This window comes from Rhipicephalus microplus, chromosome X (assembly GCF_043290135.1).
Source record: "Rhipicephalus microplus isolate Deutch F79 chromosome X, USDA_Rmic, whole genome shotgun sequence".
Classification (NCBI taxonomy): Eukaryota; Metazoa; Arthropoda; class Arachnida; order Ixodida; family Ixodidae; genus Rhipicephalus; species Rhipicephalus microplus.
This window is the reverse complement of record NC_134710.1, coordinates 229094297-229114690: the sequence shown is the minus strand read 5'-3', so window position 1 is coordinate 229114690 and position 20394 is coordinate 229094297. Positions and strand designations below refer to the sequence as shown.

Here is a 20394-nt window from a genome sequence, read left to right as displayed (position 1 = left end):
GGCCAGAAGCCTTTCATAATTTGCGTGTGTGCGTGTGTGTGTGTGTGTGTGTGTGTGTGTGTGTGTGTGTGTGTGTGTGTGTGTGCGTGTGCGTGTGTGTGTGTGCGTGTGTGCGTGTGTGTGTGCGCGTGTGTGTGTGTGTGTGTGTGCGTGTGTGTGTGTGTGTGTGTGTGTGTGTGTGTGTGTGTGTGTGTGTGTGTGTGTGTGTGTGTGTGTTTTGTCCATTTCAAATGTTAGTCTAATGGCTGCCTGCACTTTCTCGTTAGCCACACGGTAAGTTTGTTTTGCAGGCACAACGACATTTAAAAATTGGGGGAATCATAAGCTTTGCTTTTAAGAGTTGAACTATAGATAGTGATATTCTGTTTCAAGTGCATACTTCATACACTTAGTGCATGAAACCTTTTCGAACATGCACCCACTACGTGGCCTTAAGGAAACAGGCGCAGTAGCGTGTGTGCTATTTGTAGTGGGTTACTGGCTTTAAACGATGAAGTCATTATGATAATCACATGTTATGCCGTCTGATGGCAATGTACGCTTGCACCACGCATTATTACTGCAATATTTTTGGCTGAATTGCGAAGCCTGTAAACAGGACTGGTGTGTTTGTAAAACATGAAAGTTAGTTTCACTGTATTAACAAGCAGGGGAAGTTATTTTCACTTCATTTAAAAACAAACGCGTGGCTGTGTGGTATACCATCCGCTTGCCACTGAAACGACCGTGGTTCGATCCCCTGTCTGACCCAGGAACTGTTTATTCTTTATTTCTATGCATCGTTGTTGATTTTTCGTTGACGCACAAGATGATGATGTTTTTTTTTTCACAATCAACGACGCCAACGCCGACACCAGAATATCTGCGAAACGAGCTTTTTAACGCTATCGTATTAAAATGATGGCCATTGTTTGTAGTGGGTTGACCTTTTGGCAAATGTTCAGAGGATTAAAAGTAATCAGGACCAATGCAAGCACTTATTTTATATCTTGTATGTAGTGGTATTTTACTGCGTATTCTCGCCGTGATTCCTCATATACCCCTCCGTTTTTCTTCCCCCTGAGTATAGAGTAGCCAGCTCGACTACATTATACCTCAGGATGACTTCTATGCACTTTCGCGTTTCTCTATAGATATGCCAGTCAATAGCTTCCAATGCCAATCAATGGCTGTGGCAGACACAGTCCGCGTTTTCAACCCTTCACATTGGTTGGTGGTTGCGCTCAGATACAAGCCTTTGTTTGATGTAAGCATCTAGCGGGCTTGGATGCACAGTATCGGACAAAAGCTTCACGAATAGCCGAGGCTTGGCTTGCATGCCTTTGAAATTTCAGCGTGCATTCAATGGTGTCAGGCGCGAATCCGCGAATATGCTTCTCCACGGTAGAAAAAAATTTAAAAAAACGTGGAAGGAGATAGAAATTTTATTCAATTGAACGCTTCTTTGTTATGGTCATTCAGTTTTTTTTAATTAAGTCCTGTTTTGCAGCCATGAACATGACTACGCGTGGTCAAGCCCCTGATTATTCACAGCTAAACTTTATCTGCATAAGGCAAGTCAAAAGAAAGGTGAAATTAAGTAGCACTGCAAAAGAAAAATATTAAGAAGTGTCTAATAACAGAGTTGGTGGAAGCTGCTCTAAACATGTTTTAATAAACATGTCAGTATGCGTATATTGAATGCACAACAGTGAGAACTATATGAAAGTGAAAAGCATGATCGTACCTGCTGCATGTGACCGAACTAAGTTTTCTTGCAGCTCCCTAGGGCAGACGAAACAAAATACTTGTAAGAATTTTCGCATTGCGTCTTAAAATTCAAGTTCCAAAGAGAAAGAAGCCTTGTCGCCTACTTACTTGAGGCTGTCGTCAGGGATAACTACTCGGGCAAATTTTCCAAAGCCCGTGTTTATTCCGTATGCAACTGAAAAAAAAACAGTGATAGTGTACAGACTTCGCATACTTCCTGACTCCGTTGTGTAGAAAAAAAATTCGTCGAATGCCGTTTTCCTTGAGCGTAATATGGTATTTGATTTAGAACAGTATTGCATTTTATTAGGTGCTGCGGGGTATTCTTGCATGACTGTGCGCTCTGAATCTTTCACGGAGTGAGGCCGAAAAAGAAATTGCGTGAACTCGAGTGGTTTGAAGACATTCTTCGCAAAGGCTCGACCTCCATGCACTCTTCTGTGACAACGCATATGTATTTCTGCTGCACCAGCTACGTTTAGACAATGCAGTCATAGGGTATAATAAAGGATAATGCTCTCTTACTTTACTCTGCGTACACTGCTTTGCAACGGTGACTGAACACATATTCCTTTGGCAAGTACCCAAGACATTTGTATTCCACAACAATTACCATGAGTTGATTAAAAGCTACTTATACGAGACAGGCAATCCGTTAACACTCAAAATCTGATCCGAAATTTATTTAGCACGAATCGCCACTTTTCTCTTGTTTTTTTTTTTTTGTTGTTTAGCTGCAGCCATCAGCTTACCTTTATTTTCTTTGAGAATTGCCTCCAGCATTTCTCTGGCCATTCTGACTCTTTCGATGGAGTCGCTGCTCAGCTGCGAATACAAAAAAAAACAGCAATGAATGACAACTGATATCTATAATACGACACTCAACTGTCCCAACCTCCTGCGATGCAAGAAGTGCACAACTGAAAATAAGCATAATTATATACGCACCTGAATCTTGTAATTTCCCTTGCCAAGTTCAAGAAGGACTCCGGGAGTGAGGTTGTTTCCATCTATAGTGATCATCTGAAAAAGTATACGCGAGAGGAAATGGGCGCATCAGAAAAGTTGATAACGGGCCCACGCAGACTGAATGGTACCAAAATATGCATAGAATAACCCATGTGAAACGCCACTTCCTCCGTTAAAGGACCCCACTTGAAATAAAGCACTTCGCTCGTTTTGCTCATTCACATCTGGTTGATTAATTGAGCAAATCGTCAGATACGCATAAAAAATGACTCACATACCTGTGTTGGTGGCTTGAACTTGCCAGGGCTGTGGTTTTGAATGTGAAGGAAATTTAGCAGCCGTCTTCTGATATCCTTTCAATGCTGACTGAGTTGCTTTCTCAGCCAATGTTTAAAATCGCAGGAATACTACATTACCATCTGAATATATCTTTTGTTTGAAATGTTTCAGTACTGCGCCGTTTAAAAATCTTTTTGGGCCATCAATGAGCTTGCACCCTCTTCCCCTCCGTCACGTTTATCGTTAGTCTGAAAAAAAAAGTAAAAAAATACCGGCGCTGTGTCCAGTGCTGCCTCCGCTCTCGTATCGCATTTGCACGTGGCGGCCGCCTATTCGTCGAAAGTTTTCTTTTTCTCTTTTTTTTATCAGTATCATCCCTTCCATAGCTTATCGTTCATCGTAGTCGCTGATAGTCTGTTCAAGCGACCTTCGTGCGTTAGCTGCAGTTTCTCGTAATTTCTTGAATTTACATTTTAGGGCACTAAAAACGGCGTGCGTTATCAGCAATCACGTGGTATTTTTTTTTTTAATTTCGCGCACTTTACACGAAGCGTGAAAAAAAAAGAATAGGACAAATTAAGCAGTTCGGTCATCTTACCGCAGATTGAAAATTTTATTATTTCTGATTAGGCGCAACAAGCTTAGCATTGATTTTTTTTCTTTATGGAGTCTTTATTTAAAAAGTTCATTAACTGCCGTCTTGGTGGATTAAAAAATATTTTGACGGGCTCTATGTGGCTCAGAACAATACTGCGCTAATTGGAGACGTGTAGCGCTCATGTTTAACTTTTTATTGATTGTTTTTTATGCCGAAGCACCCTGTACATGCATTCCGAAATTAACGAATTAATGTCAAAACAGTCTTCTCGGTGACGCCCAGCGACAACTGCCACTATTTCAGCTGCTCACAGAAGCAAGCATGAGTAAGCTTGACACAGGTTGCCTTTCAACAAGAAACAGAGTGATTTGCATATATAGGTGCCATATCTTGATGACACTTGTCCTTTCAAATAACGGCCACCTCGCCCGGGGAAACAAGCAACGCACACGTCGACAGGTTGTATTTAGTCGATATGTTGGGTTTAACGTCCCAAAACCATCATATGATTATGAGAGACGTCGTAGTGGAGGGCTCCGGAAATTTCGACCACCTAGGGTTCTTTGACGTGCACCCAAATCTGAGCACACAGGCCTATGCAGAATTTTCGCCTCCATCCAAAATACAGCCGCCGCAGCCGGGATTCGATTCCGCGACCTACGGGTGAGCGGCTGAGTACCTTAGCCGCTAGACCACCGCGGCGGAGCACAGGTAGTATTTATATGATGGTTGTGTTTAGGAGTAGAAATATGTTGGCTGTTTTGCCAGATAATTTCCACACTGGTATACGATGGCAGAGTCTCACGTGATAGCGCAGCAAGAACTGCCCACACAACTTTTTATAATGGCGGTATACTGCCATGTATTTCTCGGCGCGAGCGTATATTACTACTTGCGTGTAAATTACCGAATACAATTGAGCTTTACGCCTGCCAAAGCCACGATTTTATGAGTCGTGCTGTAGTGGGGTATACGATGTAGTAATGTTAATCTGCCGGAGTTCTTTAACGTGCAAATAAATTGAAGTATAGGCGAGCGTTCTTGCATTTAAGTACCATCGCAATGTGATCATCCCAGCAGGAAATCGAACGTGTGATCTTGAGCTCAGCAATGCACCGCAGTGTGGTTTCGTTAACGTATAGGTGCATTCGCTCACTGTTTGTCAGTCAGTCAGATATTAATGGTGCACTGAATTTCTGTAGTATAAAAAATAATGATAGATATTCTATCTAGATTGTCCTTGTTTAACAAGATATGTTGCTGCAGCGCAAGGTATACTGCAGCGCAAGTATTTCACGAACAAAAAGAGAGACTAGCGTACTAATGTATACTGACGCTTGTTCTGTCTTTTCTCTTGTCCCATGAAAATTTAGAGCTGCTTTACAGTACACTTCACTAGAATTCCTTGTTTTAAATGGTTGTCGCTCATTTTTTATTTATTATGGTCGAACCGTGATCTCGCCAGCACTTTGTTGCTTCGTTTGAAGGCGAATTCTCACGACACTCGACAGTATATATCGCTGACATGGGAATTTAACGCAAACGTGCGAACACTTCAGGTTTTTTACTAAAGTTGTATACGTTCGTCAGTTTTCTAAGAACACTTTTTATATTCCCTTTATCGATTTCTCTGAATCATTGCAAGGGATGTCATGGCCCATCAATAAGTTAATTGAGAGATCTCATGTCTTTCGTGTAGTAGGCTGTGATTTTTATTTTACAGTATACATAACGGTCTCACAGATTTCACAATTGCAGAAAAATGTGACGCTGACAAGCAGCCAACTATGAGATGATTGTGTTGCGCTGAATCTCTGGCCTTTTTTTAATATTTCCCGTCACTTTTAATGTCAGTCAAATGCTCGGCTTCTCGACAATGCTTCATGACCATACATTCTGAAAGTGGAAATATTTCAAATATCTAATATACAGTCCCTGATATTCTATCTGTATACATTCCGAAAATTCACTGTTCGAAGTTGTCAAATGTTTGTTTCTTCCAAATAATGCCAGGCGTAGCAGCAGCTATTCAATTCCCGAAGGAGGCATATCGATGGATGCGAGGACTGTTTCGAATGAGTCGTCTTCAGGAGAGCTCCTTTTGTTGCTCAGGGGCAAGTGTTTCTCTTATTCAGGGTTTTGCGAGCCAACACCATAATATGAGTGTGCGGCATAGAGTACTGCTTTGCTGCGTATTAGTTTTGACCACGTGGACCTCCTTAACGTCCACTTAAGTGCACGGATGTTTTTTTTTTTTTTCATTTCGCCCCCCAGTAATATGCGACTTTTGGCAATCGAGCCTGCATTCTCGAGGCAACGAAGGAGTTTCATAGGGAACGCTGGGGCATGCACCTTTCACTTAGAAATTTGCAGCCACTCGATAGAATGGCTTATTGCTGTGATTTAACATTTCACCAATTTCGTTATTCTAACATATCTTGAAAATGTGCGGTACAGTAGCACACGTGTGTCCTCCAAAGAATTTGACACTGTATGTTCATCGTTAGCATGTTTCAGTAATGTATCATTGGTACGTTGGTTCGGTTAATTTAAGGCAGTCGTTTATTATGTGATAGTTTCTCAGTTGGGCGTATAACCGTGAGTGGTGTTGTATGTACAGTCTGTTTCACACTTGGGGGAAGTCTCGGATTGCAAAACACGTGGTGCGGCCAACGCTGTACTCGCGTGCCACTGTAGCAGATTACATGGTTTCACACTATGGCCTTTCAAGTGTCTGCGCAAGCGCGAGCTATAGCTGGCACTTGACTACAGCGCCGGCCGCACCGCGATTTATGCGTGCCAAGATTTACCCTAAGTGTGAAACAGATTGTAAATACATGTCTCGACTTATATAAGCTTGCGTATCATATCAAACTTACGTACTCTGCGTTTAATATCGCTTCGGAAATTGGAAAATTATCGCTTTTCATTTATTATTTGACGCCCCGCTGCGGTCGTTTAGGGGCTAACGTACTCGGCTGCTGACCCACAGGTCGCGGCATTGAATTCCGACTGCGGCGGCTGCATTTTTGATGGAGGAGAAAATCCTGTTGGCCCGTGTGCTCAGATTTGGGTGCACGTTAAAGAATCTCAGGCGCTAGAAATTTTCAGGGCCCTTCACTACGGCGTTCCTCATAGTAATATGGTAGTTTTGTGACGTTAAACGCCACATATCATCATCATCATTTTTTAAGTATTTTTATAATACTTTCATGTTATACCACTCGAAAACTTCAATATTTGTACAATATTTGTGCTTGCTGAACCATGTTCTTCCAAGCCTCATTAGAGGGTCTCCCAAAAGTTAGCGCAGAGCTATGCATTGATGTTGTGGCTGTCGCGTCTCCTGGAAATCATCCAACTAAGTGCTCCGGCAAGACCGAGATTAGGTTTTTCAGTAGTAACTAAAAGAAGGAATTTCGTTATTTTTTACAGGATATATATATGTGGATAACAGAAGAAAAGAAGAGAGAAGTGCCGACCCGTAAGTGTCTATCCTTACGAGGACACCTCAACAGGTCAGCACAGGGATGAAGAATAAAAGGACTGTACGTTGCTCTCAAGTTACTGTGATGGCTACTAAGGACACCTAAATGAGCCATATATACTGACTCTAGTTTACTCTACGTAGCCCTGCCACTTGGAGAATCTGCGTGAAGACTATTCAAGGTTCATGTTCATTGCGTGTGCATACAAAAGTGTTTGGTACAACCATTCCCAGGATTTCGGGACAGAGGTGTGCATCGCGCCTATTCTCGGTGGCGACCACTGGCGTCGCCGTATTTAAATGGCAAATAACCGAAACAAATCATATATAGAGACAGCTTTATTTTAAGTAAAATTTACTCACAGCAGTGGTGTATAGTCTAGAGACCCTCTAGAACTATTCTGGTACAATTCCATCACCCAGCCACAGAACGCGTAGAATCCTAGGACATCTGAATATATTTTGCCACAATGCCCATGAGTTACGGCGGAACGCGGGTGCACTGCTCAGTGATAGCTGGACATGCATGCACCTTTTCCCGAAATACTGGCCCTCGTCTATATCTTCGATTCAAGTATAATTTTTAAAAAACTTAGCTCGGTGCAACTTCTCTAAATGGTGATATAACCAATTGATTCACCACGTGAAGAAGCAGAGATCTGTTCGATATATCGCTGCTCTGCATTCGTTGGGTTCGTTTGACATTCAAGCGTTTCTCGCTTGTTTCCGGATTCAATGTGGATTGAAGTTTATCACTAAAGCAAAAATACACTGGCTGTGAGATTGCGCCCTGGAAAGTGTCATGAATACGTACGACCACACCATTACCTGTTTTAGCGTATGTCAAACAATGAAAAGGATACACTTGCTCCGGGACGTAAGTTATTTCCGCAGGGCCCGTAACTGGTGAAGGTCGGTCCGTCTCTAGAACTGCGTTAAAAATATTAATGAAGTGAAACACTACCTTGCAACGTTAAATATGCACCGCGTCTTCTTGAAAGCGCTCGGTGTTATGGCAAGATGCTACAAGTGAACGAAAGAAGCTGACGCAACTAGATCGCTTCTATGGCACGTCTACTTAAACTATTTTGTACGATGTTGTCCGAAAGAAAATACATATAGGCACTCCACACAAAGAAGTAAACGTCTCTTAAACACATGCAGCTTTAATAATACACAAAACAGTGTAAACGCAGATAATATCCTTGAGCAGACAAGTATAGCGCAAATCTTGCTTTTTAGCATACACAGGCATCTACTTACAAGAAATTCGAAATAGTTGCAAGAAAGCATTGCACTACATTGTCAAAAAGCTCAAATTACTCGCTTCTGCGCTTGAGCATTTCGAAACGAAAAGTACGGAAAGCAAAAAAAAAAAACGAGGGTCAGCTGGTTCTTCAAAAATGAGGGTCGGCTGGTTCTTCAGTTAACTTAAAACTCCACCGAGTGCTTCTATTTTAATATTTTTTCTGATCCCTCATTGCCTCTCATGGTCATATTCCACCATTACTTTGTCTCTTGCTAACGGAAGGTGTGTCAGGTATCATGCAATAATAATCACTTCACGTCTTCGGTGCTTGGTACAGGGGTACTAACATCCATAATAAAAAAAAAATATTTTTATGTGAATATGTCTTTTTTTCCGAAGTGTTGGCACGTTATTACCTCGAGTACTGTCATATAATGTCAACTTTTCGGTGTTGCCAGAGGTTCTCTTTGTGAGGGTGCTGACACCCCCAGTAGAGTTGTTTGCGCCGCGTGGCGCACGTGTCTCGCGCAGAAGCCGTATTTTCGGATCACAGCTATTGAGCGGCAGGTGGCGTTATGTTCGTGAGCGTTGATCACCACTATCATCATCATCATGGTACAGCGCCAACGGCGGCAAGCCTTGCTGGTGGCGTGCAAGAAATAGGCTGGTCTCTTTTTGCGTGGGGTGGTAGCGCGGATGGTTGCCTCCAGTCTGCCGTGGACGGCACCACGGGCCGTCTGCGGTGGGTCCACGTGGTGAGTCAGGCGTTAGCGACACCGCCTTGTTTGTCATGTTGTTTAATATTGTGTAAGGATGTGTTAGCATGTTGATCACGATTGATATTATTATAATTTGGCGGACGATATCGTCGTTCTAAATTAGTTAAATAAATGTGTGAATCGTCTGGTTTGTTCCGGCCGTGTCTACTGTGTCCTTTCACTCCAAGAGCGCGGCGCTCGCCCGCCATTTCGAGACCCCACACCGTGTACTGGTCACTTTCATTAGAGCGCGTTTGCTGTCTTCCAAGCAGTCATGGCTCTCGTAACTCACAAGGTAGCAGCCACTTCAGAACCATGCGTTATTAAAGAAATAAGAAAAGTGGGGAGAGAGGTGTAAGAAAAGGGGCTATTTTGGGTGCGTGCAGGTGCCTCACGCATTAAGTGTACAAGCCACTCAGCATTTACCAAGTGAACAATTATTGTCTGTCGCACTACAGACCTTTTACCTCACCTTGAATTGTTCAACAGCACACATCCGTGAACGCATACATGCTGACGACACGAACGCCCACTCTTCTATTATTTACCCTTCACTGAACTGCTGAGTCGTGTCTAATGATGCAGCTAGCTCTTATTTGAGAGCTTTCTGTGCGCAGCCGCTGCGCGAGAGCCATATGTGCGTTGATAAAAATGATCATCCTGAGGCTAGTTGGCCTGTCATTGGGACAAAATTACTTCTGCTTCCGATCGAACCAGCAATAATCGGAAAAGTGACCATTGGTTTCTCTTTCACTTCTTAGGCTGAATAAAGCCGTAAAAATGTGATGCAGTGCTTATTTGTAAGTGTGAAGTGTAACACCCCGGTGGCAGATCTTTAATGACACCCTTGGTTCGCCGATCTTCTTGTGTAACATGCATGTACCTGCCACTCCATCGACTATTTCTCGGTCAAAAAAAAAAAAAAGACTGCTCACCGACAGAGAGGAACTCATTGTCGTCAAGGACATTCTTGATGACGTCGTCTCCGTCGATAATAGCGCCGCCGCGTGTCTTGCGAACCTGGTAGACCTTTTCGGTGCGGCCGTCCATGAAGGATGATGGCTTGAGCTTCAAGTAGCGACGCAGTGCCTCCTCGCCCAGCCAGCGCACAGTCTGACGGCCGTCGCGGCATGGCACGGCGAGCCACTCGCCGCGTACTCGCACCGACACCTTCATCCGTTCTTGTCACCTGAGCCGAACCGGATCCCTCAGCGCCTTTCCGATCGGCTTCGGCTGCACCTGCATGCATGCACATCCACGCTCCTGCTGCACATATTGCGATGGGTACGAGCGTTTGGCGTCGACGCTCGCGCATATTCTGGGAGCGAAAATTCCCTCCCAGAATATTTTTTTTCTTCCATAACCGCGGAGCCGAACCACGAGATTGAAGTAACTAGAAGAATAAGAATGGGGTGGAGCACATTCGGCAAGCACTCTCAAATTATGACAGGCAGATTGCCACTATCCCTCAAGAGGAAGGTATATAACAGCTGTATCTTGCCGGTACTTAGCTACGGAGCAGAAACCTGGAAACTTACAAACAGGGTTCAGCTTAAATTGAGGACGACGCAGCGAGCAATGGAAAGAAAAATGGTAGGTGTAACCTTAAGAGACAAGAAGAGAGCAGAGTGGATTAGGGGACAAACGGGGGTTAAGGATATCATAGTTGAAATCAAGAAGAGGAAATGGACATGGGCCGGGCATGTAGTGCGTAGACAGGAAGTCCGCTGGCCACTAAGGGTAACTAACTGTATTCCCAGATAATGCAAGCGGGTTAGAGGGAGACAGAAGATTAGGTGGGCAGATGAGATTAAGCAGTGTGCGGGTGTAAAAAGGCAGCAGCAAGCACAGGACCAAGTTGACTGGCGGAACATGGGAGCAGTTTTCGTCCTGCACTGGACGTATAGTCAGGCTGATGATGATGGTGCTAATGACTTCTTCATCCTCCTCGCCTTAACCTCTAGGTGTAAAACCAGTACATATGCTTCCTCAAGACAGTCTTATAAGGTGTATCGACCACAATAACATTGCCCAAATATTGATAAAGAACTAACTGGCAATAATGCAAATGGAGGTGTAGGGGGAGGTTATTTGTGGTAATTATGGTACAAATGTGACGAATGTAAAGTGGACAAAACGGTAACTTGCCTTGGTAGGTAACACAAGGACACGGCAGACATGGACAAGCCCAGCAGCATGTTTTATTGAACCAGATTGCTTGCTGCTGGCAGGCACCGAACATGTGACCTTCGAATAACGCGTTCGACACTCTACCAACGAAACTACGACAGTGTTCACCCCCCCCCCCCCCCAATTCCGTTAATTTTATGGGCTGACGCATGTCATCCGTGACGTCATACAAATTGATCTGCCACTTTCGTGACCATTTTGCCTCGGCGTTACGTTCGGCAGGCTCACACTGGAGCGGCGATCTCCTGCCTGGTAAGTGGTAAAATAGGCTTAGGCTAAGTCAAAATAAAAATGACGGGTGATGCTCAGCTGCGCAAGCACAGCAGCCAATCTACACCTGCTTTTTCTTTTTCTTTTCTGCGCGTTATGCAATGTAGTAAAATGCTTTTAAGTAGATCTAAACATTTTTGTAGGGGATTATTTCACCAAAGTATCTATCGTTACAAGCAATAAACTTGTTAACAAAACAACTAATATAATATAATTAAATAAATAATTACTCATTATTTTAGAATCTCTGACACACCAATTATTCATTTGATTCGGAGTCTGACTCAGTCAAGAGCCCCTGACTTTTCTTCAGTCAAATAGCGCTCGCGCGTGGCACGCTGACTCGTCATGGCTGCGCAGCTGAGGCGCTGGCAAAAAGACACGAGCCGGCGCTTATGTGCAAGCAGGTGCTCCCTCTGCTGGGTAAATTTTCAATACAAGTGCAAGGGAGTTTAATAACGGGTTAATAGTTTAATATTTGTGTACATATTTTTTCAATAGACGGTAGGACTCACCCGAATTATTTTTTTTCCTTGCTTTTACAAGAGCAGTCTCGCAAATATCAGAGTGGTTTGAAGAGGCAAAACAAAGTCGGTATTGGCAGAGCTTTGCGATTGTATCGTCACCCGAGATGTCTCGCAAATGGCAATGGATGGGTTAAGCCGAAATGGGCTCTGAATCATTCGTAATTACTTACCAACAACAACCACCACGTTATTTATCGGCGTAAAAATGGCTAGAAACTGAGCTTTCGTTCATCACAAGTGAGTTTTAACGCAATAGCATCAAAAAGCTGGTTTAGCAGAAGTTTTAGTGTCCGCGTCGTTGGTTGGGAGCGGAAAATGGGCGCGGTCTGTTATCGAAAATTATAGATGCAAAAAAATTAAAATGAGAAACTTTCGTTCAAGTGCCCCCCAGGCCTTGTGCGTGGCATGTAGGGGTTGTACTACAGAGCCAGTCTAAAATATCCGTGACGAGCGCCATGGGATGCGAGGAGCCGTCTCAGTGAGTGTAATCTTGCGTGGAAGAAGCGTAGATTAGTGCCGGGTGTCAGGGCTTCTACAATTTGAGTGGTTCCCATTACAAAGCATGCGCCGACATAATTGTCATCTCGAAAAGTTAATTCAAGCGCGAAAACTTGACACGATCACTCACACACGCACACACCCATGCATCAAACACACAGCGCTCACTTCCAACTGATTTATTCATAGCTCGAAGGCTTGAGTATATACAGGACACATTGTGCGCACACACACCAAAGAAGGCCAACAGCATACATTATCAAAACGTACAGTTAATCAATGTCATCGCCTTAGAGCGATGACATTGATTAACTGTACGTTTTGATAATGTATGCTGTTGGCCTTCTTTTAGGGCGATGACATTGATTAACTGTACGTTTTGATAATGTATGCTGTTGGCCTTCTTTGGTGTGTGTGCGCACAATGTGTCCTGTATATATTCAAGCCTTCGAGCTATGAATAAATCAGTTGGAAGTGAGCGCTGTGTGTTTTATGCATGGGTGTGTGCGTGTGTGAGTGATCGTGTCAAGTTTTCGCGCTCTAATTAACTTTTCGAAATGATCTACCAACTAGCCCAACAACAAGTCCTCTTATAATTGTCATCAGCCGCAAGACCATCTACAATTCGAGCAGCTGGAATTGTAGGATAGTTATAAACAGCCAATGTTCATTGCTCAGACATTTCTTTCCTTGCGGCATGGTTGAGTTATTCACTGAGAAGCGAAGCGAGCCTATATTGATCGTTAAAACGATGTGAACAGGGTCCGATTACGCTGTCGCGTTCTTCTATTGAGGCAATCGAAACTCGAGCGTCCTCCTACTTTTATGCGAGCATGCGAACTCGTGGCTGAAGCTACTCATCGTCAACACGTAGCTTCAACGGTGTGTTCGAAATTTGTGACACTGCGCACGCATTGAGAGAAGGTTACTGTGGATGAAACCTCGGTTGCTAAAAAAAAACACACACACACAACCATAACGTCCACGCAACTCGGAAGACACGCGTGCAGCCCATGCCTCTATAGTCGGAAGAAAGCTCCTTAGCATCGCATCTGCTGTGGTCTAGTCCCAGCTCACTAACGCACAACTGTGGATGGTGGTGAAGTATTTCTGAAGGTACGCGGGAAAAATAAAAGTAGTACTTGTTGCAGCTTTGACCCTATTCGATAGCGACTGGTCGCGCACGCGTTTATAAGTAAAAAAAAAGTTACACCATCTCCTGCTAAAGGGAACCGTGTGTAGATGCGAACCAGCGCGTGCTAACGCTTTCACTGGTGGTGGCTGCGACGCAGGGGCTCATCGTGGCGTTGCGTAGGAGAGAAACCTGTGGAGGCGCAAAGCACGCAGTGATGCACCGGTGTTTTCTACTGAACACGCCAATCACTGCTAATGGGCAATGAGAGACCGAGGATTCGGATTGGACACAGAGAACCGCAGTCCGCTTTTGGTTATTGCGCATGCTGCGTATTTTTATTGTTTAAGAACGTACAGGAGAAATCTGCCACCGGCACTGGAGGTCAACATGGAGTGATTGATTGATATGTGGGATTTAACGTCTCAAAACCACCATATGATTATGAGAGACGCCGTAGTGAAGGGCTCCGGAAATTTCGACCACCTGGGGTTCTTCAACGTGCACCCAAATCTGAGCACACGGGCGTACATTTCCGCCTCCATCGGAAATGCAGCCGCCGCAGCAGGGATTCGATTCTACGACCCGCGGGCTAGCAGCCGAGTACTTTAGCCACTATACCACCGCGGTGGGGCAACATGAGGTGGCCAGTGAACGGTTGTGCAGCACGAGCAATCGGTGTCTTCAATCAAGAGACTCGCAAGCAGACGATGCCTGCGTCGGTGTTGTGAGGCGAGAGATGGGGGGAGCGTAGGAGAAGAGAGCGGAAGGGGCCACACGTGCGCAAAGGGGTGTAAACGTCGCGGGGAGGGATGCCTCGAGGAGAGAGAGAGCGAGAGGGGGGTGCGAGCGTAGACTAACGGCAACGTTTTAAGATACAATATTTAAAAACGTTGACTAGCAGACGCTAAATGGAGAGGCGAGCGAGTTGGTACTGATTTATTAATGCGCAATTGTAGCGCAAAAAAAAAAAAACAGACGATGACATGAAAGTGAACACCACAAGTGCCTGTGGTGTTCACTTTCTTGTCCTCGTCTTATTTTGCGCTACATCTACGCTGTAATGTAGCAGACGCTGCCTGCGTCGGCGTTTCATCACGTTCTTTGGTCATTGTCGGGTGTCTATACAGAGCATGCACCGTATAGACGCTGAGATAGAGCCGCATAGGTACTGCGTGAGCTATGGTACTTGGTTTAGGAGAACGGAAGCCTCGGGATGGAAATACTATCATCCTGTCGGTGTCACTGCAGTGTATCATTCCTTGAGAGGCATTTTTCCCGGTGTTCTGCACAGAATCCCGATAAGAAGCAGTATTGAAGACAAAGCGCACAAGTGCACACACAGCATGCAGCCAAGAGTGCCACGGGGCACTAGTTTGTATTTCTATGCAGTTTTTACTCTAAATTTTGGGCTAAAGAAAGAAAAAGAAATGTTTTTTTTAATCGACACAAGGCTCAAACTCTGTACTTGCTCTGTATAACATCACACGAGAAGCTGTACACAGTAGTACTTTCATTTCCAGCGGTTCAATTTCGCTCGTTTTTTTAAAAATTCTTCAATTTTCTCGCTTACCATGCGCTTGCTGCGTCGTAAACATAATCAATTTTCCTCGCGGTAATGCTACACCTGCTAGACAGGCTGTGCATCTGGCGAACTTGATAGAGAGACAAACAGAAGAAAGGCGGGCACGTTAACCAGGGCTGAGCCCGGAAGGCTACCCTGCACTGGGGAAAAGGGAAAGAAAGTTATAGAGTAGGAGAAAAAAGCCACTGCCTGGGTGGACGCGTAACAGTTTTCCGTTTGATATCACAAACGATGAATCAGACCGGTGTCCTTGAGAAAACGCAACAGCACTTTTGTTGCCTCTCAGAACTAGGATGGGCAGCGCTATGGTCTCAATACCTTCTCAACATTAGAATCGCTTTCGTCCAGTTCATGCAGAACAGTGCGGAGGTGAAGCCTCTCGTTCGCGTATGTCGGGAACTAACCCCAAAGATGTTCAATAGTCTCATGGACGGCACACTCGTTGCACTCCACGTTATCGGCCATCTCTAAATGAGTAGGCGTAGGTGACAGCTACGCCATGAAGCAGATGATACAACACTGTACTTTTCTCTCGAGTACATACCATGGGTAGCCGCACTAATAACGCAGCTACCAGCGTGATGCTCCTCTAGTGTAGTAGGAAAGGATGCGTCGCAGCGGCCAGAGTTATGTGAAGTCACTCGTACAGAAACACGCTTTGAAGTAGACCGTATTCACTATGTAGCCACACTTAATTTTTTTGGCAAACTATAGCATTTGCAACAAAAAAATTATTCCACTGCAACCTGGTTTTGCTGTTAACCTAACGTGCTGCGCCGTGCCTGCGTGTTCCAAAAGTGTGTAGAGCGATCACGGAAGAGTTCCCTCACCTTCCACAACTTTGGCTCAAAAATTAGATGAATATGTACAGTGTGAATTTGAGTATAATGTCTGCATTCGACTGTCATCTGCATTCAGTGGCAACATTTCCCCAAATCGATACTTGCACAAAGCATTGTTTCAATGGCTGAAATACGTGGCGCAAGGTTGACAAAGAGAAAAAAAAGACGAGACAGAAAGAGCGCCAACTCACAACTAAGTTTATTTTCATGAAGCATTCGCAATATACAGGCTCTTGGATGACATGCGCAGACCATTTAATTCACCGCACGGGCAGGCATGAACATTTTTATGATGTAATAACCGATAATTGCAATCATAATATCTGGGAACCACCATCAAACAGATATGCCGAATGTAAAGACGTAGAAAAAACCAAACACACCCAAGCCTGCGCAAAAAAAAAATGCGAGGAAAAACCAGCAAAAAAGGACTGACAGACACTTCGTAGCACCCAACTAAAGTACATCTATATCTAACAGTTGGAATTCACCGTTATGCAACACAACTGAAGGCACGCTGACGCACGAGTCACCTTTCTTCATTATGTGAAGGCTTCGAGTAACTCCCGCGCCAGCGCATCTCGGCTCCTTCCAACTATTCGCGTGCGATCGAACTGCGGCGTGCAGCCACACGAAGCACAGTGAAAGGGCAAATGAGACCCTGTTCCATTCCTAATTGATAAGGCATGCTCCCTTAGACGGTCATTTGTACAGCGCCCTGTCTGGCCTATATAGACCTTGCCACAGCTCAGGGGAATTTCATGAACAGTGTCCACAGCACAACGCAGGAACAGCTTTACGTGCTTCTTATCGCACACCACCTTGGCACCTCTTGAAGAAATGAGGGCACAGAGCCTTGAAAGCTTATTTGGAGCAGAGAAAGCCGCTGGCACATGGTGCCGATTTGCAACCTTTTTCAGGTTGTGGGAGATTTTGTGCATGTATGGTACAACATGCGGTCTTTTCCTCTGTCCTTGCAATGGCTCTGGCCTCCTGCGTTCCCCCTTCAGCCTCTGCAGCAATGTTTCAGACACACTGACTAAGACCGAATAAGGAAACCCGGCTGCAGTGAGCCGCGATACCTGAATGGAAAAACTATCAAACACTTTGTGCTGACATGACTTGGACAGCGCAGAACGAAAACACATAGCAGCTATAGACCTCTTCACCACCTTAGAATGTGCAGAATCATAAGAAAGAAGTCCTTTTCTCGTTTTAGGGCTGAACTTACAGCAGACATGACCCTCGCCTACAGCCTTCAGTTGTGTTGCATAACAGTGAATTCCAACTGTTGGATCTAGATGTACTTTAGTTGGGTGCTACGAAGTGTCTGTCAGTCCTTTTTTGCTGGTTTTTCCTCGCATTTTTTTTTTTGTTCAGGCTTGTGTGTGTTTGGTTTTTTCTACGTCTTTACATTAGGCATAACTGTTTGATGGTGGTTCTCAGATATCATGATTGCAATTATCGGTTATTACATCAGAAAAATGTTCATGCCTGCCCGTGCGGTGAATTAAATGGTCTGCTTATGTCATCCAAGAGCATATATATTGCGAATGCTTCATGAAAATAAACTTAGTTGTGAGTTGGCACTCTTTCTGTCTCGTCTTTTTTTTTTCTCTTTGTCAACCTTGCGCCACGTATTTCAGCCTAATATGTACCAACTAGCCCAACATAACGTACTGTTAAATACCATTGTTTCAATGCTTTGCCGAGTTGCACATATATACATATGCAATATATACCACTGTTTGTAGGTTCTGATAAGCTGTCAAATGGCTTCAGTGCCATATGTATAGAGGATTGTTCACAAGAGAACGCCAGAATTAAGTCGGTAAACTAACATTACATATAAGTCTACCATGATTCGATATCTGCCAGCGGGTACAGACTATGTTTCTTAGCACATTCTTTCGGTCATCAGTGAGTGAATGCTCGCGGGTGCAAGAAATTACCGACTCTGCTTTTGATACGCTATTTCGCTTCCTGTGGCAACGCATTGTGCGAATATATGGCATGAGGCCCAAGCTGTCGCATATAAAGGTGCTCCGCGGGAGCTGTGAATATGCACTGTATTAACTTTTTTATTCAACTTTCTTTGGAGTGGCACGGAAGCCTATGTGTCTACATACATGTATAAACACTTTTGTCTACGATATAGTCTTAACGCCGTGGAGTTGTTACTACAATATGGAAAAAAAAACACCCATACTCACGGCATAATATTGGCAGCTCAACATCTTTGAAGCTGTTATTGCAAGTTTTCTTTAGCTTAAACATATTTTAACGCGAAAGCGCTTCATGGTTTTCTTGGAAAAAGGGTGCACCCCGCTTGCGTCACCGCAGCGGCACTCGATGAGGCCTTCACTACACCGCAGCAACCGTGCACGTGCAGCCGCGGCATAGGAGATGGTTATCCCCGTAGCACAATATGAAGTTTTGTATCGAAGGGAAGAACAGTGCATAGGAAATAGACAGCGCAACTTTGTGGGAATCACATCTAATTTTTTGACATGAATATTTATTGAGCCGAGACACTTGAGTAAGCGGACATAGCTGATTAACTAAATATAACTAATAACCGTTACATCTGACCAATTTATGGTGCCTATAGCTATTGTAGCTGTTCATTACTTTTAGATTTGCTATTTCTGTTTTGTTTTATGCAAACGTGTTTAGCATTATTCGTAGCTTCATTTTGTTTCATTGTACATATTTTGTTTTCATTTAGCACTGTTCTGCTGCAAATATCTTTAATATAATCCATACTTACGAAGATTGCTAGTGTTGCTTCTAACATTGTGTATTAGCATGATGTGTCTATGACAGGAGGTCCCAATGTAGTCTTCGGCTTAGGAATCTTCCTATGCGTACTAACCCCGTATAATATTCCTGTATTTTTGTCAATAAATTTTTCATTGTGATTCAATTATAAAAAGCCTGTTTCTTCATTCATGCTTAATGGTACAACGGTCTTTTATCGTACATTTATCGAACTATACCGGAACTGATGTCATCCTAAGAATTTATTATGAGTGGATATGTCTTGCGAATGTACCGGCTTCAACTCGTGAGTTGCAATATCTGCTCTATAGTAACAACTGTTTGAAGTGGTGTCAATCCATGGTATTTCGATTTCCGTGCAAATAACGTCCCTTTTTTAGAGTAAATAAACTTGTGGTACAAAGGGTTGCATGATGCAAGAAACTTTCAAGACTTCTGGTAGCACTGACAAAAAACACCGAATATAAACGGGATGACTTGTATAGACTACATTGCGAGTGGGTTTCAAGTGCTGCCATGTTGGACTGTTAACATTTGTGTTTCGCATCTTGCACGACTAAGTGAACTGTGTTGGGGTAGACGCACACGCATAAGAACAATTGCGTTGGTGCCTATAATTTATAATTTTTCATGTAATCATTAATTTACATCGCCATATACAAAAACAAGAAAACGTCATATTAACAGCTTAAGATAGCGGCGCCTATATACCTTAGGTAAAAGTATATAGATCACGTGGTGGGAGGGGGGGGGGACACCGTCGTGAGTGCGCTTTTCTTACACACTATTCTGACTACGTATAAGAGCACGAAAGGCAATGTTCGTTACAGTGTCATCTGAACTCGCACTACGGAAGTCACATACATCAACATTTTTACGCATTTGCAAATGTGTTCATGTGCAGAGAACGTAACGCAAATGACAGTAAGTTGTCGCACACTGAGTTGTCGAATATAGGAACAACACATTTCCTTGAATTAGTTGTCTTTCGACACCTGAATGTGCTGCGACCTTACTGTAACCTCGGACAAAATGCCATTTCTCCAATGACTGCAGCGCGTGTTCGCGTGCAGCCAAGATGGGTGCCAGTTGGTCTACTCACCTTTGCCGGAGCAGATCTTGTGAAGCGCGCGCGCAGCAGAGCACACTCCGTCCGCGTGGAACAGCCCTGTGACGGAAGGCAGCGCGGCACAGCGAGACAACCGATTCGCGCGGACCGAGAGTGGGCCAATGGGAGTTCCGGCCATGGTCAAGGTGCCGCCCATTCGTCCGATAAAGCGACGAAGGCGCGACTCCGCACGCGTCTGCACGGCGGGTCACGCGGGCTTATTTGCAAGTAAAGGTGTTTAGCTGCCGTGAAGACGTCACGGCTGCCGTGGCGGGTAACCTCCCGACTCGAGGTCCTCGCGTGGTCGTCTGTGTTTATCGCTTGAGTATTCTCGAGAGGCTCTTTTATTACCCCAACATCGGCCTTTGGTCA

General features: G+C 44.3%; 1 protein-coding gene across 2 annotated transcripts in view; it reads right to left on the bottom strand.

The window, feature by feature from the left end:
* LOC119187861 (histidine ammonia-lyase) overlaps positions 1 to 20168 on the bottom strand; it is a 49053-nt gene extending 28885 nt beyond the window's left edge. For both annotated transcript variants that reach the window (XM_075878747.1, XM_037435960.2), the window contains exons 1-8: positions 20017 to 20168; positions 10025 to 10328; positions 7946 to 8012; positions 2997 to 3024; positions 2698 to 2772; positions 2502 to 2574; positions 1858 to 1924; positions 1727 to 1764 (exon numbers count right to left, since the gene is read on the bottom strand). In XM_075878747.1, the coding sequence (XP_075734862.1) occupies positions 1727 to 1764; positions 1858 to 1924; positions 2502 to 2574; positions 2698 to 2772; positions 2997 to 3024; positions 7946 to 8012; positions 10025 to 10265 (589 nt within the window). In that variant the 5' untranslated portion in view covers positions 10266 to 10328; positions 20017 to 20168. The remainder of the gene's footprint in view (positions 1 to 1726; positions 1765 to 1857; positions 1925 to 2501; positions 2575 to 2697; positions 2773 to 2996; positions 3025 to 7945; positions 8013 to 10024; positions 10329 to 20016) is intronic.
* Between the last annotated feature and the right edge of the window lie 226 nt (positions 20169 to 20394).